The sequence below is a fragment of the Epinephelus moara genome, chromosome 1 (assembly GCF_006386435.1).
Source record: "Epinephelus moara isolate mb chromosome 1, YSFRI_EMoa_1.0, whole genome shotgun sequence".
Lineage (NCBI taxonomy): Eukaryota > Metazoa > Chordata > Actinopteri > Perciformes > Serranidae > Epinephelus > Epinephelus moara.
In genome coordinates this window covers 15,909,828-15,936,280 of record NC_065506.1, presented here as the reverse complement: position 1 = coordinate 15,936,280, position 26,453 = coordinate 15,909,828, and the positions used below count along the sequence as shown (strand labels likewise).

Genomic DNA, 26,453 nt, shown 5'->3' with positions numbered 1-26,453 from the left:
AGCATTGCCATCAGCGGCAGCTCTGTATTTGTTGTCTTGGATATAAATTTTTACTATTCAGAAATGCTGTTGTCCTTGTTGTGACACATGAATATTGGTGTGTCTACAAATATACAGTAAGTAGCACTGACTTTCAGAATTGAAAGCTACAGAATTAGCGAACACTTGCTCAGAGGCATTCATTTACTTTTTGCATACGCTTCAACACCGCAAATTAAGTCTTGATATAATTGATCAAAAATGTTCTGTAAAGTTCATTAACTTTTAGCCCGAGGCCTGACAAAACAGAGGCACCAAACACAAATGTGATTATCAACTGCTGCTGCCAATTTAAATTAGAGACAGTGCCGTTAATCAAACTGTGTGCAATAATATACCTAAAAGCATGGATCAACAGGGTCCAGCTCCGCCCAATTCAATTAAATGCTGAACCAAAAAATGCAAATGTTTTTTATATCATGGTGGGACTTCACAAATATCAAAACACTTTTTAGGTGGTGTGATACATTTGTAAAACTGTTTAGGTGATGGAGCTAAAGGCATCACTTTCATTGACAGGCCTCATAAATCAAGAGTTGCCATGTCTGATTTTTTTGTCGGCCATATGCTTCCACTTTTTTTACATTCTAATGCTTGGGGTTTCTAAGCGCAGGAAACTTTTTCTTCTCCTTATCACTTCTGGTGGTATTGCATATATCCCCACCACTTCTCTTTCATGCCCTTCCCTCCTCTCTCTCATGTTCCTCTTTCACAAGCATCTTCAGAGAAAGTTTCCTTGCCACTGTGTGAGACACATCTGCATTGCAGTGCCGAGGGGAAAGCAGCGGCTGGAGGAGAGGAGATGTGTGTGAATAGCCTGAGACAGAGATGCCAAAAAGAGAGAATGAGGAAGTCTGACCTGTCATTTGCCAAAATAATGGATGCATGAGCGACAGGAAAACATCACTTCACGCATCATTTGGTATATTACACTACTGTTGTTTAATATTTATTTTTTTTGCCTTTGACAGGAAAAACATGCCCATTTAAACGTCCAAAAATCTAATACAAACACAACCATTTGCACCTCAAAGTGCTGTCACAGGGAAATCACAGAGAGGGTCATCCACCCCCACCTCCCTCCGAGCCTCTGAGCCTCCCTGTTATTAATGGCGTCATCATTTTTCCTCTGCTCACTCTATTTCCCTTCTGATAGTGGGGCCTGCTTCATCGTGTTCTGCCATGTTTCTGTAATTGCTCCAACAGCCCGCCTTATGCTGAGCATATAGTTTTTCCGTGTGTGTGTGCCCATCCAGTGGGCTTGTGCGCGTGTCTGTAAGTGTGTGCATATGCACGTGTGTGTGTTGCTCTGTCCCCCCACCAGGGCCGGCTGTGAGTTTGTGGGGCAGAACCAAGCCGCGGGCGAGCTCCACACGGAGCGAAATGACAGCCTCTAGGCCACCATTGGTTGATGACCGTGAAAACACTTGCGGTTAACGTAAAGTGAGCGACCGGCTGTCACTGTGAGGCACGGCGCTTATGTGCAGCCCTGACAACAGCACAACAAGCCCCTCCACGACTAGACTCTGCAGTGCTGCAACAAACAACAAAGGGACAGCCCTACAATTCATAACAACAACCACTCCAGACATCTGAAGTACATAGCAAAGAGGGAGAGGAGCAAGACACAACCTCTACTATTTGTCACAGTCTTTGGGAATAAATGGTTTTTCTTTACTTGAATTCTGGTGGGCAGGAGTGAACGCCGAAGGTGGTTGTTGAGGAAAGACAGGGATGTGAGCGCCCGGGAGAGAATGCCAAGACTGTCACAGATGCCAGCCAAGGTCAGATAAAGTGAGGAGTAAGTGCTTAGAGAGCTACAGGAGCAGAGGCCAGCTCTGTGGAGGAGGTGTGAGGGAGTGAGTGACCAAGCGTGAGCGCCTCCACCCATCATTAAATGAAGCCACTTAAAGGGAAAAAGCTCTGCTCAAAAAGGTCAATACACGGCACTTCTGCAAAGCACTGATGGTTTTATTTAGCCATCTGGAGAATGGTTTTGTCTTTGATGGAGACACAAAAAGTTGTCTGAAGACACTTCGCTCAGAACCCTGCAGTTTTACTCAGAGGCTGAATCACGTTCCCGACAGCTAACAGGTTCCTAAAGTTAAACAGAGAAGCGATAAATGATGTCCCAACATTATGTAGAGAGAAGGGATGATTACAGAGCTGCTTTTATCATCAATTTTAACCTCTCTGTGGTTAAATCAGACTTCTTTAACCCCCTGCCCTCTTGCATTTCTTTCTCGCCTTCTCTCGCTCTAACTCCAAACACACACACACACACACACACACGTGCACACACACAAACACAGTTTATTATGCAGTAACATTACCAGATCCCCTTAGGCAGCTGTGCATCTCTGTATGACTGATGAGGGTAATTTCTCCCAAACAACAGAATGATCACTTTGGTGGTGAGCGCTACAGACCCTCCCTCCTCCCCCCTGTCTTCCCTCTCTCCCGTTTTCTTTTTTAGCTCACAAAAAAAGCAAGAAAAAAAAAAGACAGATATTTGTCACTACGTCTCCTGCAGTGTCTGGAATGGCTCCGGAGATAAATAGCTCTCCCACCCCATACATTCGAATTAAAAAAAAGGAAAAAAAACTTAATCATTCCATGGATCCAATCAATCTATCAACTCTTCAAGGATGATTCCAATTCAAAGTGCTAATAAAAGACTTTCAAATCCAGTTTCCACTTTAACAGTTAGAGCTGAAGGTGTGGGGGCTTTTCCTTATTTTTTCCTTGATTACCATAGGGATCCAATATAATACACATGCCACTGTGAATTAGCCTCACAGTACAGACTGGGCTGAGCCACAGTGAGTTTATACTGTCCGTGTACTACTGTGCACCATGGGGTATACTGAGCAGAGAGTAGTTAGGACTGTCTGCCTCTTTCTCTCTCCTGGCCTCATAGGTTCAGCCTCAGTGGGCTGTCTTTACTTATTCTCCCATCTGTCAGTCACACACAAAAACAAATCCACCTGTCGACCGGGAGACTGGGCTGAACAGGGCGATGCTACAGCTGTCTGGGCCTGACTCGGTGCAGAAGGGAGCGAGCCAGCGCCCTCCACTGGTGATGGAAAGCCCATTAAGATGCTTATTACCCCACCTGTCAGCCCCATCTCCTCACCTGCCCAGATATGCCAGGCTAATGAAGACAGTCACTATTAATACAGCACCTTGAACATGGAAGTCATGCCTCTATGCTTTTTGTGGTCCTTGTGTCCTTGATCACAAGGGCTCTCCAGCCTTGTAACAATATAACAATTCAAGCGTTAAGAGACAGGCATTCTTACCGCGCCACTTGATTGCCTCAACAATGAAGCTATTAATGCTGCATTATGTAAATTGTAATGGTCACAAACATCTAATAGGATAAAGGCTAAGTACAGTGCAATTTAATGCTGCTGACTTTCAGTGGCTCTTTGAAGGATGTTTTCAATTATAACAGAGCTAATTTAATTCATTGTTTCATAGCTGAAAATGCATTTTTAAAGGTTGACTGAGTCTCTATTTCAGAACTCAGGTTTAATCAGTCATGTACATTGAACACTGGAACGTCCTCTAAAGAGATTGACAAAGTTGCCGGGGATCTGCGTTCTAGGTTTTAAAGCGACACAGTAGCCCTGCCCTCCGCTTTTTCCTCAGATGGCAGGCTTCAGTTGTGGAGGGGAGGGTGTTCATCTAAAAGATGAAAAGACCTGCGCCTTTAAGAGGGCTGTCTCCCCTTTCCCTCATGCTCCCCCTCAACCACACAGACACTCCTCCTGTGAGCATTTGTGAGGCAGCTCCTGTCCCTTATGTCTCTTTGTGGGGAACAGAACAGACTTCCCAGAGCATCACTGGAGACAAGACAGAGCTCTAGGGAGGACACCCCAGGTGCAGACCTCCATGCAACCCTGGCCTCAACTACTGTGGATGCCAAGATGAGCACAGGGAGAGGAGACGCAGACCTACTCAAGCTGGAGTAAAACATCCAGAGGTCCACAACAGGAGGTGGAACTTAACAGCTGGACAACCCAAGAGGTCAATTTTGAGTTGAAGGCGACATGATCAGCAGATCAAAATCAACAGCGCTGGACTGGATCGCTAAGAAAAAGGTGGAGTCTTAATTTGAGCTTTTAGTGTCTCTTTAGAAAAGTTTTGTTAAAGACGAATCGACAAAGTACACCATATCTTTTGCAGCTATTAAGGATAAAAGCACCAAATGAAATATATACAAACAACGGAGAGAGGATAATTTATCTTAGTTTTTCTTCTTCTTTTTTTTATCCATCTCCAGAGCTTTTTCCAAATAGTCATTTGTGGTATGAAATTGAGATGTTCTTTAAAGAACATCTTGAATGGTCCCGACAGTGCTCTTAATTCACCAGCCAGGCGTTTATCTTATTTCTCCAGCTCTTTCTGAGAGGAAGCATTAAAGACTTCATTGATAGTGCTCTTGGGGAGTGGGTAATATTTCTTATGTGAAGTCTTGAAACTTTACTGCTGTTGACTGGAGGGAGAGAAAGTGCCACATACATAAGAAAATGATGTTGAGCTGGTTTCCATGTGGGAAAAGTGCGTGTCTGGACTAACATTACGGCAGAGCATTGAAGACAGAAGAAATGTTCACAGGGTGTGGAGTGGTCAGTGGCCAGAACCAGTACCTGATCAGAGACGCTGTCAGGCCCCATCCCGGACTAGAGGTGAACAGAGCGATCCAAATGGAGAATGGGGTTATCCCAGGGACCTGCTCTGTCTACCAGAATCAAACTTACAGCAATGCTGGCCAGCCAGCAGTGGTCAACAGTGTTTCCAGCCCGCTGAAGCCTGCGCCACTGCCAGTCCCTCCCCCTGCACTCAAACTAGGGCAGGAAGGGTTTAAGAAAGTCTGCCGAACTGAGGAGGACAGCCCCTGTCCCTTTCCAGGACTGGCCTCTGGGGTGCTGGAGATGCGTGTGAAAGAGGGAAGTAAGATCCGCAACTTAATGGGATTTGCCATGGCACGGATGCAGGGAGAGAAGGGTGTAAGTGGGGGAGGTGTGAGTGGCGGTGGGCTCAGGCAGGTGGTCTTCACCGGGTCAGGCCGTGCAGTCACAAAGACCATCACTTGTGCTGAGATCATGAAACGAAAAGTGGGCTCTCTGCACCAGCTGACCAAACTGCGGTACAAGGTGGTGAAAGAGGTGTGGGAGAGTAGTGAAGGGGGGACATCTGAAATGACGGTGCACAGGACGGTGCCCTCCATCAGCATCCTTCTTTCCAAAGACCAACTGGATACCCAGGAACCGGGCTATCAGCCTCCAGAGACTCTCAGTGCATTGTGGGAGGAGAGAGAGGGTGTCGAATCGGCCTCGCAGACAGCATGCAAGAGACCTCTTGGACATTTGCCATACAGCAGTTTCCCCCACTGTAAGAGAGTGTGTTTGGGGGAAGGAGTCTCAGTGCACCCTCCTCACTGACTGGCTGAACCGGTGTCAAACAGTGGAGAGGATTGAATCAGAGGAGTTCATTTGGCGCTGCCCTCCACTCAAGCACAATGCTGAGACAATCAGAACACTCACTCAGACAGAACAGTGCTTTCTCAGAAGAACTGAGTACCAATTCCAGCCTCCAGAGGTCAGTTTGACTGGGACCTGAAAGCTTGCCTCTGTACATACAGCATTTAAGGGATGTGTTTCTCGGCACGTCATGGTCTCTCACATCCACATGACTGTGATGTGTGTTACCGTGCTATAAAATCTTTAACAGATTCACATCCCATTTCACACCGACAAAAGAAAAAGCCATGAATTGCACAGGTTCCAGATTCCTGCTTGCAGTAAACTATCTACAGCCCGTGGATGAAATCATTTATAAGCATCATGTTCCAATCATCTCTATTTCTCCATACTCTTAAGTGTAGCCTTTAAAAATACACAAGGTAGACCCAAGAATATAAAATGAAAACAGATTTAAGCCATTGATGGTATGACAAATGCAAAACATACCAGTTTTATTTGTCTGATTATTAACTCATGAAAACAAAATTAAATAAATTGGATTTTTTTCCCCAGTGGAATTTTTGTTTTGTATTTCATCTTTCTTACTCACACGTCATTGAATTTGCAAAGCTCTGATTGAACAGAAAATCACAGTGTGCTGATCTTTTGATAAGAATAACGGCAGTGAAATTTGTCTGTAGAAAAAGCTGATTTAATGACAAAGCTGTTGATAAGGCGCAGCTCCTAAACCAACCCAGCCTGACAGAAATGCCTAGGGCAGAAATACAGGCACAGATTATCATTAAGATAACAACATAACATCACACAACACAGTGGAGAAAAGGATTAAAACTGGGCTTGACAGAGCTTCACACTACACTGTTCCTGTAAAATATGAAACTAAGGCAACACGCTATACTCCTTCCTCTTTCAGCCAATAGGCCTACCCACCCACCACATCTATTGTATAGTACAGTCTACCTTTTCCGCTGTGTTCTACCTTTTCTCAAGCAAAATCATATGCTGAACAATGAGGTCTTAAAAGAGCCACGTTTTCACAGTAACATTGTGCACTTGTGGTTGACTGACACAATAAATGAAATGGCTGCTGACTTTCTCCAGTTGACATTTTTTTATGCATTGCCTCTCTGCATTTTCACACCATTTAGATACCATTTTAGTTGCAAAAAAAAAAGGTACCGCTGAGTGATTGCTGAAGCTTAACTGGTTGCTGCAGACATCTATGGCAATTGGATCAAAATGCAACTCCGAGCAGAATGCACAGTGGTAGGAAAAAAAAAACAGCTGGCAGCGTACGCATTGAATTTTATGGATTAAAGATTTCTACATATATTTCTTAAAAAGTTGTCCTAAACGAGGCAAACAAAATAAACCTTCCTGAGAATTATTTTATCTGAATATTTAAGAGCTTTTTCCACTTAATCAACCATGTCTTCTGGGGATAATAACTTAGACAAGTGGAACCTTGTCTGAGGCTTTTACTGTTGATCTTAATGAAAATCTGCAAACGCAGATGTCGGCCTCCTAAAGTAAATTAATCAAAGTGACTCCTAACTGGGGAGGCAATTCTGTTACAGCTTGAAAAGAGGAAAAAAGGAGAGTTCACTTCTGTGGAATTAGCGTTCAAATACGTCTTTCAAAGGAATACAAATCGTAATATTTCACAGAATGATCAGCCAGCATTTTAACAGTCTATGGTCGGACATAGTGATTAACCTCCCTCTCGATCCCATTAAATGAATCAGAGCACAGCAGAGCACCCAAGGTTGAATAAGAAATGCTGTGACTGCAATACAGCACATATGTAGCAAACTGTGTGTCCTCGAGACTGCTGGAAGGTTATCACTTCAGGTCGTTGTTATCACAGAGTTAACAGCTTTCACCCAAGAGCCTGTGGGACAGTCAGTCTGCGATGCGGGTCAGAAAGATAATGCCGCTATAAGTAAATTTCAAATCGACCTGCATCTGTTATCAAGCATTAAGAATTCTGGGCCAAGTGTAAAATGCAGTGGGGGTAATTAGGGATAACGGCATAGCGTACCTGAGTGAGAGAACAGATAAAACACACTGACAAAAGCATTATCCCGGAGCTAAATCCAATGTGGCTGGCACGAAATAGCATGGTGGAGGAGTCAACCAAGTGCATTAGAAGAATGTGGACAAGGTTATTCACAAGCGGAGAGTCCATTTTTGCCAATATTGTTTGTTTTCAAAGATGCAGTCAAGGTGGATTTAGAAGAGATACAGGCCTGGGCCAAAGATACACTACATTTGTGTTTGGTTTACTTTGTACTATAGATATATAGATATATATATATTCAGTATCTTTAAACTGAGTGCACCAACTGCTTCTGATGCCTGCTCTTTCAAGGAAACAGACTAGTTTAAAGAAAAAAAGTAGAATCTTGATTAACTTTACCTTCAATCATGACGGTATCCATGACGATTATATGGGTCGGACATGGGTTTTTCAAAGGTGGGTGCAACTCTAGAGACTACTGATACCTATATTTCCCTTCTGAGAATATATGTTCGACAATTTCAGAGAAAGAATACAGTCATTTTGCTTGTGGTTACTGTTATTGGTTTTAAGATACATCTAAATGTAGAATGGAAGACATTGCTTAAGAACAAATCTGATTTTTTTTTTTATTGTTAACTTAAATATGGTAATGCAGAGCAAACTGTATTTTTACTTTACAATATCTTAAATAGTTATTAAGTCATTTAATCCTAATGAAGAACAGTATTATGTTAAGACTGACCGATCATAGCTATCTATAATGGCGGGCACAACAGTGACGTTGTGTTTACCAAAGCCAGTAACTACATGCACTGAATGTGAATAAATTCATTTTGAAGTTAACATAATGAAAGTGTCGGCACTCTATTTTTCCCTTCTCTGCCGCTGCAGCAGATGAGAGTGAGGTCTCTGGGATGGTGTGGGAGTTCGCTATCTCCCAGCCTCCAGATGGCTCCGTCTTCTCTTATCTAGAAGAATGGGTGCTGCCTCAATTTTTCAACTCGCCTTATCTGGGAATCCTTTAAATTGAATATTTACTGGGCCTGTGTTTTCTGCCTGTGTTAGCCCTCTGAAGTCGACATTCCTCTTGCTTGTCGAGACAGGCCAAAAGGTTTTTCTCACTCATACACTCTCTTTGTCTGCCTTGTCAAGTAATGGGACAGTGATTGATTATGTGATTGTCAGGAGAGAATGGAAGGTTCAGCAGTTAAGCAGAGAGCAGTGGAGACATATTAACCGATGGCCATAGAGGGAATATGTTCAACAATAGAGAAATGTACATTACCCAAACATGACATCAGGCAGACCTCCATTTTATGTCAGGAGTAAAATAGAGTGAATTAATCACTTTCCCAACAGTCTATTGTTTTCTGAAAAGTATACACTAGAGGTTAAGAGAACACTTAAGCAGCCATTGAAAACATCTTATTGCTATATGACTGGCTGCGGTCTATCTGCATAAACAAGCCGTGCCACAGCTACTCCCTGGTAAGTGTCTGGAAATGTCTTTTCAAAACCATTTTGTGAAATGCCTCCATGTTGGATTAATCAGCGCAGCTGAGGATGTAATTGCTGTGCCGAAGTCAAAGCTGTAAGAGCAGATAATGAACACTGACTACAGGGCTGCCAGAATCCAGGGCAAAAGCAATGAGAAGTTCAGAGACCAACATGTCTTCAGCATTCTTTCAAAAGCCTTCATAGAAAATGGGGGCACATTGTATTTACACTAAATAAAGACTGTTTTCCCAAAAAAACACCACCTATGACTTAGTGGTTACTAATGTGCAATTTTTATGGTTTGTGACAGCTGCATTGGTCTGCTGGAATTTAGAAGGAAAGTGAGGCAAAATTACACTCTCTTTTAGGATTTTCCTGAGTCCTTTAAGTTATTTAAGCGCGTTTTTATGTATTTAGTAACATGTATGCATCGGTCAGTTTGGTGTATTATATAGGTAATTTTCTTACATGAGGGATGGGCTTTCAAAAGGTGAAGAAAATCAGCAAGGGTTTGTTCTGACTGTTGCTGCCCTCTGGTGGAAAAATAAGTTTAAAGTCAAATGCAGAAAAAGATACACCTCTCAGCTCATGGATGCTATTATTGGTATATCTGACAGACACCTGTGGCCCTGTGCACCAGAGGGTTTGCTACATAATCAAAGAGATTAGTAACAGTAATCTTATATCATCATATAACACAGCATCTACAATAAGCTAATGGGAGCTTTGTGCAGGTCTTTTTTTTAATTGCTAATGGCAATCTCAGTGCTTGCCCATTGAAATGTTGCTTTCGTCTACTTTACATTCACCATGTGAAAAGACTACATTCTACCCTTTCATCATCATCATCTTTTTATCCCTCTTGAAATAAGAAGACTTCACATGCAATTAGCTTAAAGAATTCGAAGTATAAAAGAGGTCTCCTGGATTATGAAAAGCACTCATGATAAAATACATTGCAAAGTTCTTTCTCAAAGGCGTTAATGACAAACAGGAGAAAATGGAAAGACACCGGTATATGCGGAAACACACACAGACACGCTGCTGAAACGGCAAGACAGTTCAGACTTGAGGGAAAATCGAGATAAACATTATAATGGTGAGCTGGAAAAGAGGACGCCTCCCCAGCTTGTCCAGCCTTTGCCCTCTGACCTCTTAGGTAAAATGTGCACGTGTAGCCTACAGTGTGGGGAAAACGCAGCTCTGCAGTGATTAATATGATGATTGAACTGCTCTAATTTACTGGCTGTGTTTAGAGGTGAGAACGAATCAAGCATAAGGTGCACTGCTCTTGGGTTGCATATCAACATTCTTTAGTTTTCTACTCAGTACTGATAGAGTGATGAACAGCTGCTGCCTCTCTGTGTTATCGGTGTAATTGGATTCCCCCTTTCCAGTGCGATCAATATAATCACTGAAAAGAAGGCACAGTGGTTTTCTTAAGCGTCTTACCTTTGGAACAGCAAGAGACTAAAGACCTCACTACAGACTTCTCTGCAGCTGCAACTGCAAGTATTGTAGTTTTTGGTTTTATGGTTATTAAAGGTGATTGAATAGTTGTGTTTTAACAGAGGGCTTCAACATAAAACCTTGCCTCGTAACTAAGATAAGATTTTTCAGGGTTCTTTTTTTACATGTAATTTTGCAATCATCCAAAATTCCCTTTACTGAATCTGCTTTTAGTACAATTAAAATTCCACAATTTATATTACTGGTAAAAGAAAACACCTGTGGCCAGTGACAATTTTTTGATTGTTTTCTTCATGGTCATTCCAAGTGTACCTCTGTAATTATATCTCTGCACTGTTTCATCAGGGGTTTGAAAATGAAACGTCTATTTTCTTAAGTGGTTCACCTGACAGTGATCTAACCCATGCACCCATACTTTCCACCGCATTATTTTAAACATCAGCCAGCGACACTCATGTCAAGAATTTGGCTTCAGCTCTCATCAAACAGTGAATAGTCGCTTAAACGTGAGAGACTTTTATCTCTTGTATCGCCACTCACATTCCACACCAAGGTCGACAATATAACTAAATGATTTGGTTAATTTGAATTCAAACAGTGTCAGCTGGGGGTCCACTCCGCGCAGTGGGAGGATTGGTAGAGTAATATCAACACAGTTGTGATTACTCCATTGAAGCAGTAGGGTGCTCCAATCAGAGCCGAATCACTCTCCTCATTACAGACTACAAGGCCAGATCTCAGTGGGTGGACCACAGAATCGGGCTTCATATCTTCCTACTGAAATTAATTGAAATTCATTTGTGGCACCCTGATGCTCCCCATCAACATGAGACTCATTCACATTTGCACAATCCACCCTGGATTCATTAAGCACAAGCACATTTTCAAGTTTGAAAGCATGTAAAAGCAGAGGTTGTGTTCTGTGATCTGGACCCCAGCATGTGGGACGGATTGTAGGCTGCAGTTCACTGTATCGGATGCATCTTTCCGGAAACGATTCTTGTTAAGGCAAAGCAAAGTAATCTGACCAGGTACATGTATTGCTCCAGTGGAGTGGCACCTGAATGTATTTACTGTGGCACAGACACTGCAGGACTTAAGGTCTCAGGCAGCAATAAGTGACAATGCACCACATATCAAAGATTCAAATGGTTCAGATTCAGATTCATGGTTTTGTAAAAGTCAACAGATATCAGATAGTAATGTAGTAAGTCAAATTAGGACATCCTGCAAACAGATTCACCCTATCTTACTGCATTTACATCAACAACTGACTCCCCTGCAGACAAAGAATGGTAAGTATGGCGGGAATTAATGTCTGCAGACAGTTAATATTGCGTGCTATAAATACTAAAGCAACAGATGAGATGACGAGCATCCCTTTATCCATACATGAGAAACTAATACCACATGCCAAATGGTTGCCGTCCTTGTTTCACACCACATGCAGTCCCAAAAGTCCACAAAAACAGTTTGCATTCACAGAACATGCGCTATTTACACACCACAGGCAAAAGCTTTCCTCTCTCCAAAACAAAACAATGTACTACTCGAGCAAAAAAAACAATTATCACAAACAAATTAACAGCTAATGCATTCACTATTCCCCCCACTACCCTTAGAAACTATTAAGACCTCCTCTACCGCTGAATGCTAAGAGCCAAACTACTGTGCCACCATACAAATCTTAGTTGGTATTTGCAGATCTGTAGCTGTTTGCCACAGCCTAATTGGGTTATTTATAAACAGCTCACACCATAGATCACATTCCAGGGATGTCAAAATAATCAATATGTGATAAATATTAAAGATAAATGCACTCTTACCTTGAGATCTTGTTTGGTCATCTGCTTCAAATGCCAAGCTGTTCTTGAGGCAGATACATGATACTACTCCTTGCTTTCTGAGCAGGTACAGGCCACCATCTCCCTAGAAGCACAACTCTTAGTTACTTTGCTGTATACTACAAATTAGTGGTTTGAGTTTATGACCATTAAAGACAGTTTACTTGACTTACAAAAGTAAAAAGAATTGCAGTTGTCTTGACCTTGACAACACCTAGCTAATATTATGCTAGACCATACTACTAAAGGAAGAACCTGGGTTGATATCGACCTTCAAACCATCTAGGGTTAAAATTTTAAAAAAATGACTATGGGTTGAAGAATTGTGTTGTTTTGATTTCTAAGTATTAAAATCTGGCTCTGTGCTATATGTTGTCAGCCATGTTCTGTAGTTAATCAGTGTTTTTTAATGTGACATTTGAGCATAGACATTTTCACCGAAGGCATTTTGACATGTTACAGCAGGAAAAGCACAGGTGTAATAAAAATTTAAGGTAGTTGAATTCCATTAAATCGTTCAGTGTGAGGGTCCTATTGTGCTTGCTGGTTTACTATCGCGGCTTACTGGGACGCTTGAATAGAATGGACCCTTCATTATGAAAAATCAAAAATCCTGTGATGCTTCTCAACCTATTCATGCACATTACCCTGAAAGACATCCCTATCCTGCCCCAGCCAGATGGCCCACAGGACCACCAGGGCCCTCCCAAACATAACAAAGTTATAACCAGTCATATATAGTCATAGCCAGTACACTGTTTGGTGGTGCTATGAGCATACATCCCCTCCGAAAGGTATTGAACCCACCACCTGTTTTGCTTGGGGTTCAGGGTATAAAGCAGGTCATGAGGTGCTCTATCAGAGCACTCACACTGTCTGTTGCTTTGGAGTGATATGAGCCTGTCCAACCCTTTTTCGTACCATACTAATCAGACGGCACTGGACTACTTCAGTCTTGAGACATTTACCCTGGTCGGAGTGCAACTGGGATGGGGCCTCATATGCCTGCTGGTCATAGGTTGGCACTTCAACTGCAATTGAGGACATACTAGTAAGAACCAAAACATTCTCACATGCGTTTGACTATAGTTCTAAGACTGTGAAGTCCATTGGGACCACTTCAAGCAAACTAAAGACCAACAAACTCCCTAATGCTTTAGAAACAATATAATAATGTCCATGAGCTGTACAAAAAGCCTCAACAACCTTCAACATTCCTGGCGAATGACTGCAACTTGAATGTGCTCCCAACACCTTGATCAACACCATCTGTACATGTGAGTAAGTACCTCTCTGTGCCCTCTCCTGATCACATTGCTCAAGATAAAGCACTTCCTCAAACCCAATAATGCTTCCAAATCCCTACTGCCTCAAAGTTCAGCCTGTGCACTTGTGACATTCCTGCAACCTGATTTTCCTACGAGGCATTACATCCTTCAGCCAGTAAGTTCGGAAAGATTTTAGCAGGTCTACTCACTTCAGACTTGTCTAAGCAGCCATGTAAAGGAGGGAAAGGTAGACGTGGAAGCATGCTGCAGGCTAGCACTGGTCTCCTGGCATAAATTATCTAGTGCAGCTTCAACACACTGCATGTGTGCTGAGAAGTTCATGCCACAACCCCTACCTCTGACTGCATCTGCTTTGAATAGTGCCTTGAAAGAGCATCTGCTCCTGAATTTTTGCAACCAGGGTGATAAACATTCTGAAAATTGTCTGGCCTCGTCATTCAAATAGTCATAAAGGTTAGGCTATTATATGACTCATCATAAAGTACAGCTATATAGCATACTATGCGGATATAAATGAACGCACAGAACTGCAGTGCACCATGATACTAGAAGCGATAGTAACAATAATAGGAATTTGTAAGTTTATGTGTGATTACATTTGCTTATGACTCTCATTACCTTTTTATTTCTATCATCTTTATTTACTTACATGAATTAGAATTTATTTTGGTATGCAAATAGAATTAAGAACATCATGTATTAATCTACAAATTCATGTAAATAAAGTCACAGCATCTCACAGAAAATGGCAGATACATAAATAGTACAGTGCAAAACATAACACTAAAGTAATTTAACATAACTTAGACACTTGTGCAGCCTACGGTGTAGGTTGAAGCTAAAACTTATAACACCTAATAACAGCACATCATCTGACCAACAAACAAGACAAAAAACAACTTACAAAAGGCAACTTTCACACTTTAAGTTTGTACCCTGTTCTTCTGCACTGGTATTACATTCTGATCATCCATTTTCACATTTGATCAATACATTCTTTTTAAACTTGCTTACACTTACTTGATGTTTTACATGTTTTCAGTTCTGTTTCATAAACTCACTCCTTTAACAAAGATACAATGTAGTTTGGCATTGGTCCTCACCAATGTTAAAAATACCTCTCCAAGCATGTTGACTTTCTCTCTTTTGAAACAACTTCTGGATACTTTCAGGTTANCTTTATTTACTTACATGAATTAGAATTTATTTTGGTATGCAAATAGAATTAAGAACATCATGTATTAATCTACAAATTCATGTCCTCCGCAATATATATTATAATTACTGCCTTGCAAGAGATCCATGGTGTTGCACCTGTGCTGGCAAGGTTTCAGTCATATAGGAAGCAGCATTATATTAACAATCTTTATTATACAAACAACTTCTTTTATTTTTATTTATTTTTTTTTTTTTATAAAAACAGCTTTAAGCAGACAAAAGTTGGCTGGCACTGAGCAGCACATTAAGAGTCACATACACACACATCTACAGAGTAACAGACCAGCCTTGGGCAGGAAGAGCTCACAATGTACCAGTCCCCAAGCTAAGTTAGCATCTCACTAAACCAGTAAAAGCCCAAAAGTTTTTCAGAATTTTAAAACCAAAGTAACACTCACCTTTGGTTAGACTTTCAAATTCCTCGAACTTTCTTCAGCTGTAACAAAAATATTCTGCAAAAAGAAAAGTTGAAGAGTTTATAAACTTGCTAGCTTAAACCAAACAAGCCCGGTGACCGGAAGTTGTCGGTTGAGTTTACTGATCATGTTCATAAAGGTAGTTCTAATTATCTTTTGACTTACGTTTTACACTTTCCAAGGCCGCGCTTTTACAATTAGTTGTAACTGCCATTTTTGTGAATTAAAAGCATTTTCTCGTGCGGTACCATAGGGAGTGGATTTTAAAAGCTTAAAGTGTAGTCAAACGACTTTTTTTTTTTTTTTTTTTCCAAATAATCTTTCAAAAGATAAACATGGCAGCTCAGTGACTCGGTGTCAGATGAAAAAAAAAAAATCTGAAGGCATTGCAGGTGTAGGCAGCTGTCTGGGCCTGCAGTCTATGAGCCTTTTCTTAGCTGTCATGTGGCCAGCAGATGGCAGCAGCAAATACACAGCTCTCTATGGTGCTTTCAATGACCGTCGTAACTTCCTTACTTTCAGAAAGATGACCCGGGCAAATAAGGAAGTTAAATTGCGGATTACAAGTATGAAACTGAAATATTTAATTGTTTTCCACGGTGTCATTATATTGACACCGTGTTTATCCAATCTGTAGCCATTGTTAACCACACTCACTGCAACACTAACATATTTGCAGGCTTTGGAAGTGAAGACGGGGCGCTAATGAAGACGTGGCAGAAGTTGAAGTCCGTCTCGGGATACAGTAAAAGCCAACGCCATTGTCATGACAACATTAAGTAATATGCGTCTATTGTCTAAACACGTCGGAATTCTGAAACCACATGTGGTCATTTAATGTCATTTTCTCCGCTAGCACTTGAATGCAGCACTCCGCACGGCTGCCAGCTTTGTATAGGTTTGTTCTACTGTTTTCTGGGGCGAGAGGAGCTGGAAAGTTCGTACTGTCTGTGTGCAGTTGTCCAACAAGGTGGTCAACACGTTACTTTTTAACGACCAGGCAGGTAAGCCTATTGTTGTTAAAATTTAATTATTTGCCAGTGTTATATAGATATAGATAAAATGTTATTGAAAATGAGATGCAACATTAATTCTCTGTCCAGTGGGCATTTGCATACATTTGTTATCAGAGCAACCAACACGTCAGGATTATTTTCATAGTGTGGAGTTGCTGTGTTTCTGTGCTAACAATCCCATCATACCATGGGGGACTTAAATCATCAGCTATAGTGAAATGTATTCCAACTAGGACTGAGAAAAAGAGATATCAAGGAGTAAGTTTACAATGATGCTATCATGTTTTTATTTATGGCTATCTCTGTAATATTCTCTAATTCTTCCAAAAGGGGGTTATCTGTACAGTGATCTCTTTCTAAAATTAATAATAAATCCAAATGTTATCTAAATGGCTTATGTTGTGTGTGTGTGTGTGTGTGTGTGTGTGTGTGTGTGTGTGTGTGTGTGTGTGTGTGTGTGTGTTGACCATGCAGCCATGATTGTTTTGTTATTCGATAACTGTAATGCACTGGTGTGTTTTCTCCCCTCAGAATATGGATTCTGGAAAGATCATGGTCAGAGCATCAGGCAGCTTTCTGATGAAGTCCCTACGGCCTCTGGTGATTTACTCCTCTCTGTGTTATTTGATATCTGGATACACCGACAGAGACAGAGTAAATGACTTGATGTCCAGATATCCTCTTATTGATGGGTAAAGTATGTTTATTGTCTCACCTGCCGGAGTTACATTCCTAGGAAATGAATGCATGGGATCAAAATTAAAATGCTTCTCTGTCAGTTTTGTTTTCCTTACACCCTCCATTTCCCTCTGTCAGTCATAACGACTTAGCTCTCCAGCTGAGGATACTTCACAGCAATCGCCTGAGCCAGATCGACCTTCATAATGTGAGCAAAGTGGCTACCGACATCACCCGCCTCCAAGCAGGCAATGTGCAGACGCAGGTATGGCAGTGTAATCAGTCTTTCACTCTTGACAGTGATCTGTTGTGGATTGCTTTAGAGAGAAGTCTTTGAATAACAGCATCTAAACCTTGAATGACGGTCACCCCAGTAACTTAAATGTCTCTCTCATTCTCTTGTGTCACGTCCCCGTCCTTTTGTCAGATGTTTGCAGTCTATGTGATGTGTGGGGCCCAGGAGAAGGATGCTGTGAGGCTGACTCTGGAACAAATAGATGTGGTCAGACGCATGTGCACTGAGTACCAGGACTTTGAGCTGGTTACATCTGCCCAGGGTATGGTACACTTCAACACGGCAGTGCAGGCAATTTACTGACAAAATCATTATGGAGATGAAAGAGGGGACCAATTTAGTTGATTACCTACAATCAGAATTCAGTATTTTTTGTTGCTGTTGCTCTAGTATGAAGGTTTATAAAACACAGCCATATGAATCCACACTCTTAAGTATATCTTATTTACAGTCCATTTTTGGGAAGAGAGCTATGAAAGTTATAATTGTCTTTGCTTCATATCAAAAGGTTCATCAATTAAAGTGAAGATGGAATGTTACACACTTGCTAACAAGTAATTAAAACACAAAATAATTTTTTCCCCCACATTTTTTTTAAAAATTTGGTGGGAGGCATTCATTTTGGACGTAGCGTAGTGTCATACAGGTGTGTGTTTCATTGCAGAGCTGAAGAATTCTGCGATGAGGCATAAGATTGCCTGTCTAATGAGCATTGAGGGGGGGCACTCTATTGACAGCAGCCTGCCAGCCCTGCGGATGTTTTACCAGCTCGGAGTCCGCTCCATGGCCCTCACTCATACCTGCAATACACCCTGGTAATTCAGAGATTACTTTTGAGCACATTATTTTACTTGTAATATTTCATATGATTTACATATTACAGAAAGTCAATGATGGCTACATGACTCAACAGAGTATCAATAGTAAGGATACAGAAGAGCAGGATCTTGGATCAGCTACAAATATTATGGTTTTTAACTAGGAAGCTACAGCAGCTATACTTTATTTTGCTGTATAAGATTCAATGATTTTCCCCGACATGAGCTTCTGTTGCTACATTTGGGATGACGGGTTTATTTGCAGAGTTGGCTGAATGGAAAGGTCAAATGTGTTTACATTTTATTCCTTCTATGCAAATGAACCTATATGTGTCCTCTCTTTGAAATCTAACATTGCATGTAGCCTAATGTGCCTCAGCCTGATGCCCTACATGGAGCAGTACATGGATATATTTTATGGCAGTGAGTACACAAGACTCATTATTTTTGGTTTTGACAGTATTCCTTTTTAATGCAGGGCTGAGTCATCCTCAAAATTTTATAATGTCTATCAAAGACAGAACAACAGCCTGACAAAATTTGGGAAGGTAAGCCTCATCTTCAGTATTATTGATGACTGTTTACTGTTGTTATCACATTCAACAAAGCATGTTTGCTGGTTTCAACTGGCCATTCTCAAGCCTTGAGACACTCCAATAATGGGTTGTTGTTATATGCTTTGGTTAATGCACTTCAGTCGGCCCTCTCAACAGCAGCACAAAGGACTTCCTCGATTGCTCTCTGCACGAGTGTGTTTACGTGTGTTGACATGTCGTGTCTCCTGTTATCGGCTGAATTGATTTCCTTCCTTCCTTCCTTTGATACTGTAAATGGCTTTTGACTGTTTTCAAGGCTGTGGTGGAGGAGATGAACAGACTTGGAATGATAGTGGACCTCTCCCACACTTCTTGGGACACTGCCTCGGCCACACTGAAGCATTCCAAGGCCCCTGTTATTTTTAGCCACTCATCTTCCTTCTCCATCTGTAACCATGGCCGCAACGTACCTGACTGGCTGCTGCGTGATCTGGTGAGGAAAGCAGTTAACTGAGTTAATCGTTTGTTTAGTCGCTTGATTAAATCTTATCACTCAAGTCACTGACTCATTTGATGTAATAGACTTCTGAAACAGAACATGTATTTTTCTCCATTGTTAGCTTTTTTGTGTATCATCAGGATTAAACAATTCTGAACAGATTTTCCACCATTAAACAATTATATTTCAGCCCACTTACAGTCAGTATAATTGATTCTAAATCTTTATTTGCATGACCAGGAAATCAAGTTAAAGAGATAGTTTGGATTTTTTGAGGTGGAATTTTATAGGGTGCTTATCCAAAGTAAGTGTATTACATACAGTAGATAGCGGTTGGCACACCCCCAGTTTGGAGAGGCAGGCTGGAGTCTGACATGGAAGCTAAGCAATGTACTGCTGTAGAAGTGTCAGTGACAAAACATATTCAGATTAAGTGTATGCTATATTGAGAGTATTTTCACTGCTTTACCTAAACGTTAGACAACCTGTTTCGAGAGGGAAAATGTTAACAGCCTCAGTTCCCCACCTATGCTCTCGTCAAAGTCACCAGACTCCATTGAGAAAAATGGTAATTTAAGCTTGCTGAACACAGGAGCTGCTGATTTACCACTCCTTCGATTAATTTGTTAGTTTGTGTTATTGTGTGACTTTGGTGAATCTGAACTAACCATTTTGAACACCAAAGTCACACAATAAAAGAAAACATACTAAACAATCGAGGCAGCGGTAGACCACCAGCTTCTGTGTTCAGCAATGTTAAATCACTGTTTTTCTCAATGGAGTCTGGCTCCAAAGAGAGCGATATAACAGCGGTGAAAATACTCTCAATATAACATACACTTAACCTGATACTGATGTTTTTTAGGCAGCTAAAATTGAGCAAAGCGTTAGCTCAGGCAGGACATGTCAAGCTCAGCTCACATCCCAGCTACATCAGCTGATCTCAAACAGCCCGATCAACTGATGAAGCAGCTGATTGATGGAAGGGAGTCAGCTGATAGATCACATGATTCCTTTCTATGCAGCCAATTGGCGAATTCTTTCAGGGCGCCCTATTTAAACTGCTCTGGCCTGCCTACTGTTGCTGCTTCCTCTGCAAGTGGCTTTGCAACTGGCCTCCACCCCAGCTCCTCCTTTTCATGCTGTGTCTGACTTAGCAGTGTCATTTCTGTTTGTCATAGAGGTGTGCTCTCCATGCCTCAAGGCTTTCCATGTAGGTACATAGAAGGGCCGAGAGGAGTGCTCTCTCCACTTTAGGCTGTCAGTGTAGGCCTAGGACAGGTAGAGGGGCCCCAGAACAGAGCCATACCACCAAATATAATACTGCAAATGGAAATAAAGTTTTCTTAACTAAAGTGATCCTGACTGAAATACATCTAGTTGCTGACCCCCACACAGCAGTAGATTGCTAAGATACCATGTCAGACCCCAGCCTGCTTCTCCAAACTAGGGGCATGTCAACCAACAATTACTGTTTTAACATACTGTTTACAGATAAGTACCCCATACAACCCCACTTCAAAATCTGAATTATCCCCTCAACATGTCATCGCTGACTTTTTATAGTTCCATATCCTCCATAATTTCCATGACCATGTTTTCTTCCCAACAGTTTCCCCTCTGGTCTCTTATACTCATGCACATGGTTGAGCAAACATAAAATACTTGACACTGAGTGAAATTTAACATCTACAATAGATCAACTGCATTTACAGCTGTTATAGTAGGCAGTCATTTCACTTGGTGGGACAGAGTTTCCAACATAAGACTGTGATTCATAGTCTGAAAAAAAAACATACCAACTGGTAAAAGCCATTAATCATTGTGTTTTTCTCCAGTGTAGTGTAAGCAGTTAGGTAATAAGTCATTACATGAATCTTATGAGTCAAAGTTTCTAAATCTTTGGGTGTAAACTGCTTTATCCTGGTTGTTATAATGTTGATGATCAAAGATTCAAACCTGAATGTACTGTTTGACTTTATGAAGCTAAGTATCAGATAACTGCCAGTAGTCTTGATGTAATTTTTGCACTTGTGTCCTCTCCCCCAACACTTCTCTGAATTTCTCTTGAAGCGGCCATTAGCCTGTTTCTTTATTCAGCGTCAGTTGTTTGTACCAGCTCATTACTAACTCCTTTATTCCTCCCACTTGAGTCAAGAACATCTGTTTATATAGACTGTACTTTTAGCAATATGTGTAAAAAGATTTAATCACATCTTGCCTTATTTTGTAAATATTAATATCAGGTGTATAGGAGTAGTCAGTATGCTCGATGCAATGGAAACAGTCAAGTTCGGTGTACTGCACAGTATTATAAATGTTTATTTCAGTATGAAATTAGAAACATCCAATGGGTGTGGACAAGGAGTTGAAGCACAGTTTCATTGAAAGCCTCCCTTGAAACATCATGAAATTCACTGAGTTTTTTATTTGTTTCTGAAAGTAAATTCAGCACGTTGTCACAGTAGATGAAGCCTGACTATAAATTAACTCTAGTAGCATGAGGCCTGAATATCAGTAAACTGTAATACCATGGGTATTTTTCTCTCACTTAACCTCAATTCAACTCCAGCCCCTCTGGGATCCCTCATGAGCAGGCATGTTTCTTATTATGCCACAGATGTCAGTGTGTGTGTGTGTGTGTGTGTGTGTGTGTGTGTGTGTGTGTGTGTGTGTGTGTGTGTGAGCTGTAGAAAATATACTGCAGCAAAGAGTTACGGGGTGTTAGAGATAGCACAGGTACAAACCTGATGTTTACCACGTCTACCACTCCAACCAGTGATGGGAGTAAAGGCTTCTTGTGTCTGAAAATGTATCTATACATTGCTTATTTTAGTTAATGCTGCTCTATGTATGTCTTCTTATTTACTAGATTTCTCTTATGTGTTGTGTTTCAGAAAAAGAAACACGGGTTGATCATGGTGAATTTGCACAGCAAATTCATATCCTGCAGGGATGAAGCCAACGTCTCTCATGTGGCTGGTGAGGCATCCATGTCTTTTTTTCATCATGAAGTAAATCTGGGGCCACATTCACAAATATTCTGAGGATAGTCTTAGAGAGCTCCTATCTTAGTCTATGATAGTTTAATAAGGAGTTTTTGCGTAGGAGTGATTTAGAAAAGCTCTCAATGCAACTCTGAGCAAGAAAGGGACAGAAACTTTTACCTCAGTGGAGTGTGGTTGACCCCGTTGCTATGTATAACGCATTCTTTTAAAAAAAGGTGTGATTGGTTGTCACAGACACGCCCTTTTGTGAGCCTGCAAGGTGTGGACACCCAGTGGAAATGAAATGAACCGCATAACAATAGGAGTCCTGTGAAAGTGTTGTAATTGTTAGTGTGATCACTCTGCTAGTGGAACTGCTGCACTGTTGCATTTTTCCAGTTTTACAGATATCTTGGTGTCATGATCATTTTATTTCTGGCTTTATATCGTTATTGCATTGGGTGGGAAATGTGTGCATATCCCTAATGAGATCGACCACAAATATTATCAATCCACATCTTTTAGCATTTCATCACTCACTGTCATTCCGTGTTTTGAGAATGTTTAACCTACTAGTGATGGGCAAAGCAATTCTTTAGATGTTACTGAATCACTAGAATCAGTTCATTAAAAAGATTCATTCAGAAGATTCGTTGACCGAATCGTTCAGTGCTTGGCGGGAAGAGCCCTGACTGTGTACTCCGACTTAGTCTCTCTCCATTGCTGCTGCTGCGTCTGCCCTGCACTGGTGAGTCTCATTACTGGCCAGCCTAATGTTTTAAGTTTTTTTATCTGGAAACTAAGTCTGTTAAAACAATAGGGAGGTGTGTGATTGTGTTCATGTGGCTTGACTCCTGGCTACATTAGTCGTTAGCTTGGAGAAAACGGTCCCTATGAAAGTGTATCGCTGAGAAGAAATTTATTTGAATCACTCAGGGATCGGGATTATGTCGTTCACGTAGTGATTCGTTCACTGAGTGATTTGTTACACGGTAGGCAGCAGAGGTTGCGCTAGACTTTTTCGTCGCTGGTCATTTTGACCGACAGGGTCATAAAAATCCAGTCATAATCTATTTTTACCGGTCATTTTCATTTTCGTTTTTAAATGATAATAAAGATTTTCAAAGACATTTAGTTTTCATTCGTTCGTTTTTAATAAATCCAATAAGCAAGTTATAAAGTGTGCATTAATAAGGACATGAACGAAAAGAACAGACACCACACACCCGTGTCGCGAGTGCTTCTGTCAAGCTGGATAGAGCGGATCATACCAAACAGGAATTCGGACACAGGAAAGACGAGAGAATCCGGCCAATTTTCAAAATAAAATAACAACAGCTCGCACTGAGGAACGTGACGAGAAAATACCGTGTTTAGAATTTAAAATAACACAACAGTGCATAACCAAACACATTTTTCAATACCATAATCACTTCATTGCAATTTTAATTTTGTGTCACCGAGCCTACAGACATAACTACATAAATGAGAAATGCGCTGCCTGTGGTGTGGACAGTCAAGCGCCTGCCAGTATACTCGCAGGACTTCCGCGGCACTAACGCGTCCGGTGTGTCCAGGCCGTTATGTCAACAACGCTACATGAAGCAGATGAATGACTTTTTCTCTGCAGTGTGAAAACGGCAGCCACTTAAACCACTGACTGTGCACTCCGCCGCCAAGTGGGCAGGGGTGGTAATTGCAACCGGTCAAAATGACGGACGGCCTTCAGATTTTCCGGTCATTGTTGTAAAAAACCGGTCAATGACCGAGAATATCCGGTTAACGCGACCCCTGGTAGGCAGTCCCTCCCTGCACCCTGGCTGCCTCACGACTTGCGAGTGATTTATCGTTCGCACGGACCAAATCGGCAGTTCCACTCCCGGCCTGCACGCTCGCTGCTGAGCTCAACTGAACTGAGAAATGAACAAATCAGTTCCGGAAGTGATTCAGTTCAGTACGTTCACTCAACAGATTTGTTCTTTTGAACGATTTGTTCGCGAATGACACAACACTATAACCTACGTCTTTGTGCTTCCACCATTTTCTCTTCTCCTTAAGAAACTCTTAAACCTCTTTAAAGCCGTCCTCCTCTCCTAACAGTTTTCACCTTAGGAGTTCTTTTAAGGGCTAACATGCTTTGTGAATGACTTTTATCTTTACCAGGACTTAGTCTTAGCCCTAACTTTAGGGGGAATTTCTAAGGGAACATCAAAATTCTAAGAATTTTCTTAGAATTTTGTCATTAGGAGCAACTCTTTGTACCAGGAAGCTTTGTTAATATGACCCCTGTAGTTTGTGTTTCTTATACCTCAGTTGATTTATGATTTCCTCTGGGTTTTACAGACCATTTTGATCACATTAAGAAAGTGATTGGAGCTGAGTCTATAGGAATCGGAGGGGACTTTGATGGTGCTTCCAGGTAATATTCACATGCAAACACAACATATAGATACAAGCACTTTGATAAAGTACACTAAATCTACATGTCTTCTATCCTTTGATAAGTGGGGATCTTCAGAGACACAACTTGCACACATAGAAAACAAAATAAAACAAAGCTCATGCCAGAAGGCTACATACCTGTCTGGCACTCCACAGATCAATTTTGTGCTTTTGTCAGCCTGTCATGATATCAGCAATTTGGCTGTTTCGGCTGTCAACAGGCTGAAAAATGGTAAAAAAAAATCAATAACTGTGCTGCAGAATGGTTGGCACTGAATCAGTTCCCCCCCTGCATACCCACACAATTTACCTCAAGCAGGGACAACATGAAACAAATGATACTGAAGGACTGGATTGAAGGACTTTCTTTTGCAAAAAAAATATCCATGAACTGAAATGTGTTTTTCTTCCACAGCTTTCCTCAGGGGTTAGAGGATGTGTCAAAGTATCCCGCCCTAATCCAGGAACTCCTCCGAAGGAACTGGACGGAGAATGAGTTGGCCAGTGTCCTTCGAAATAACTTCCTGCGAGTGTTTGAGGAGGTGGAAAGGGTGAGCTAGAAGATTAATATATTTTATGTCTAAAGAACAGCCTTTTCTGAGAAATTAAGGGTGGGTAAGTAATTGAAAGGCACCTTTTCACTCCATACCTTGGCCAAAGGAGTGATTTAGCTATACTGAAGGATAAGGATAGGCTGTGTGTTTGGTAGAAAATGTCCTCAGTATGTCTTATGTCATTAGTGACTTCATATACTTTTTTTTTTTCCCTAAAACGAAAGGCCTGTCCTGACACAAATGGACACTAACCTCCTTATCTCATTGTTTTGTTCCCATTTTTTAAACTCTTTTATCAAAAATAACATTTTCAGATTGAGTAAGTTGTAAGACTTACTTTAAAGATATTATCTATAAAATGCTTTCTTTGCATTGCAAGTTTATAAATATTCCCAAGTAAATCCAAGGCACAGATTAGTTCAAAAGTTGAAGCTGAACCTCTCTCCCTTCTCTCACTGTATTTCCACCAGGTCCGGGATCAGTTGAGTTTGAACCGGCCCAGTGAGGTCCAGATCCCCCTAGAGGAGGCGCAGAACTCCTGCAGGCTGATCCTCAAACGCCCTGACCCAAAAGGGCCCACTGACAGGAGCCCCTCCTCCAGTGCCCAACATGGACCAAAAGGTCTGTTAATCCTGGCCTTAGTTCTGCTGCTTTCCAGCCTATTTATGATTGAATGAATATATTGAAACTTTAGCTACACCTTTTTAAAGTGCATATTTTCTTAAATAAATAAGAAGGGCTTCATGAGATTGCTTGTGGGTCATCCCAGCACACCACAGGTCAGTAAAGATAAGGGGAGAATCACTTTCTTACCACCAAAAATTAAACTATATAATTAAAAGAATATTCAATGTGTAGCCCCATTTGGGAGGTCATTTAAATGTCAGCCTCTGTATACACATTATGCTTTACATATACATTAAAACACACACATCAGTCCTCTGAAAGGCACTTTTCCATTTATTTTGGGGAATTTATTTATTAAATATTAAACTTGCTGCTGAATTTGTTGTACATGTGCTGACATCATCTCTACCAAAACTTATGACATGAAGAAGAATCATGACAAAGATCAATAAAACTGCAGAGACGGCACTTTAAGTTGTTTGAAATCTGTATTTTTTGTTTTTGTTCATGAGGGATTTCTTTTTAATCTTTTGTTTGACAAGTGAGCTGGAGGTGAGGTCACAAGGACGAGGATGGCTCAGGTAAACAGTTCAGTCACAGTGCGGTTAAATGTTCAGTGCTGCATTATCATCATATTAATACCACACTGTTCATTCATTACAAAATATTACTTTCAGAAATCCTATAAAGCACTTCAACAAAATAGTACAGTT

At 41.1% G+C, this 26,453-nt stretch overlaps 2 protein-coding genes and 1 long non-coding RNA gene across 4 annotated transcripts in view; 2 read left to right on the top strand and 1 right to left on the bottom strand.

Moving 5' to 3' along the window:
• The window catches only part of LOC126391780 (uncharacterized), a 100,664-nt gene extending 85,072 nt beyond the window's left edge, over nt 1-15,592 (bottom strand). Inside the window, exons 1-3 of the long non-coding RNA XR_007570115.1 lie at nt 15,454-15,592; nt 15,271-15,324; nt 12,348-12,450 (exon numbers count right to left, since the gene is read on the bottom strand). This is a non-coding gene — a long non-coding RNA (uncharacterized LOC126391780). The remainder of the gene's footprint in view (nt 1-12,347; nt 12,451-15,270; nt 15,325-15,453) is intronic.
• LOC126391770 (uncharacterized) lies at nt 3,805-6,088 on the top strand. Its single transcript, XM_050046707.1, has one exon. It carries the CDS (start codon nt 4,653-4,655, stop codon nt 5,487-5,489), a length of 837 nt encoding a protein of 278 aa, XP_049902664.1. The 5' UTR covers nt 3,805-4,652; the 3' UTR covers nt 5,490-6,088.
• A 544-nt stretch (nt 15,593-16,136) lies between the features above and the next one.
• Nucleotides 16,137-25,940, top strand: dpep2 (dipeptidase 2). 2 transcript variants are annotated; one of them, XM_050060946.1, is made up of 11 exons: nt 16,137-16,292; nt 16,836-16,996; nt 17,121-17,247; nt 17,410-17,539; nt 17,942-18,092; nt 18,574-18,643; nt 18,948-19,124; nt 22,028-22,112; nt 24,461-24,536; nt 24,975-25,110; nt 25,584-25,940. In XM_050060946.1, the coding sequence occupies exons 1-11, from the start codon at nt 16,152-16,154 to the stop codon at nt 25,788-25,790; spliced, it is 1,461 nt and encodes a 486-aa protein (XP_049916903.1). In that variant the 5' UTR covers nt 16,137-16,151; the 3' UTR covers nt 25,791-25,940. The 2 variants fall into 2 exon arrangements, with proteins under 2 accessions (XP_049916903.1, XP_049916979.1); XM_050061022.1 differs by having other exon boundaries at nt 16,187-16,288.
• Nucleotides 25,941-26,453: the final 513 nt, after the last annotated feature.

Bases quoted from the DNA above. Each gene is read 5' to 3' on its own strand.
- LOC126391770 (XM_050046707.1), top strand. From the start codon at position 4,653: ATGTTCACAGGGTGTGGAGTGGTCAGTGGCCAGAACCAGTACCTGATC.
- dpep2 (XM_050060946.1), top strand. From the start codon at position 16,152: ATGCAGCACTCCGCACGGCTGCCAGCTTTGTATAGGTTTGTTCTACTG. The intron at 17,248-17,409 runs GTATGGCAGTGT...TCCTTTTGTCAG, and splicing joins CAGGCAATGTGCAGACGCAG to ATGTTTGCAGTCTATGTGAT. The intron at 18,093-18,573 runs GTAATTCAGAGA...TTTTTAATGCAG, and splicing joins CATACCTGCAATACACCCTG to GGCTGAGTCATCCTCAAAAT.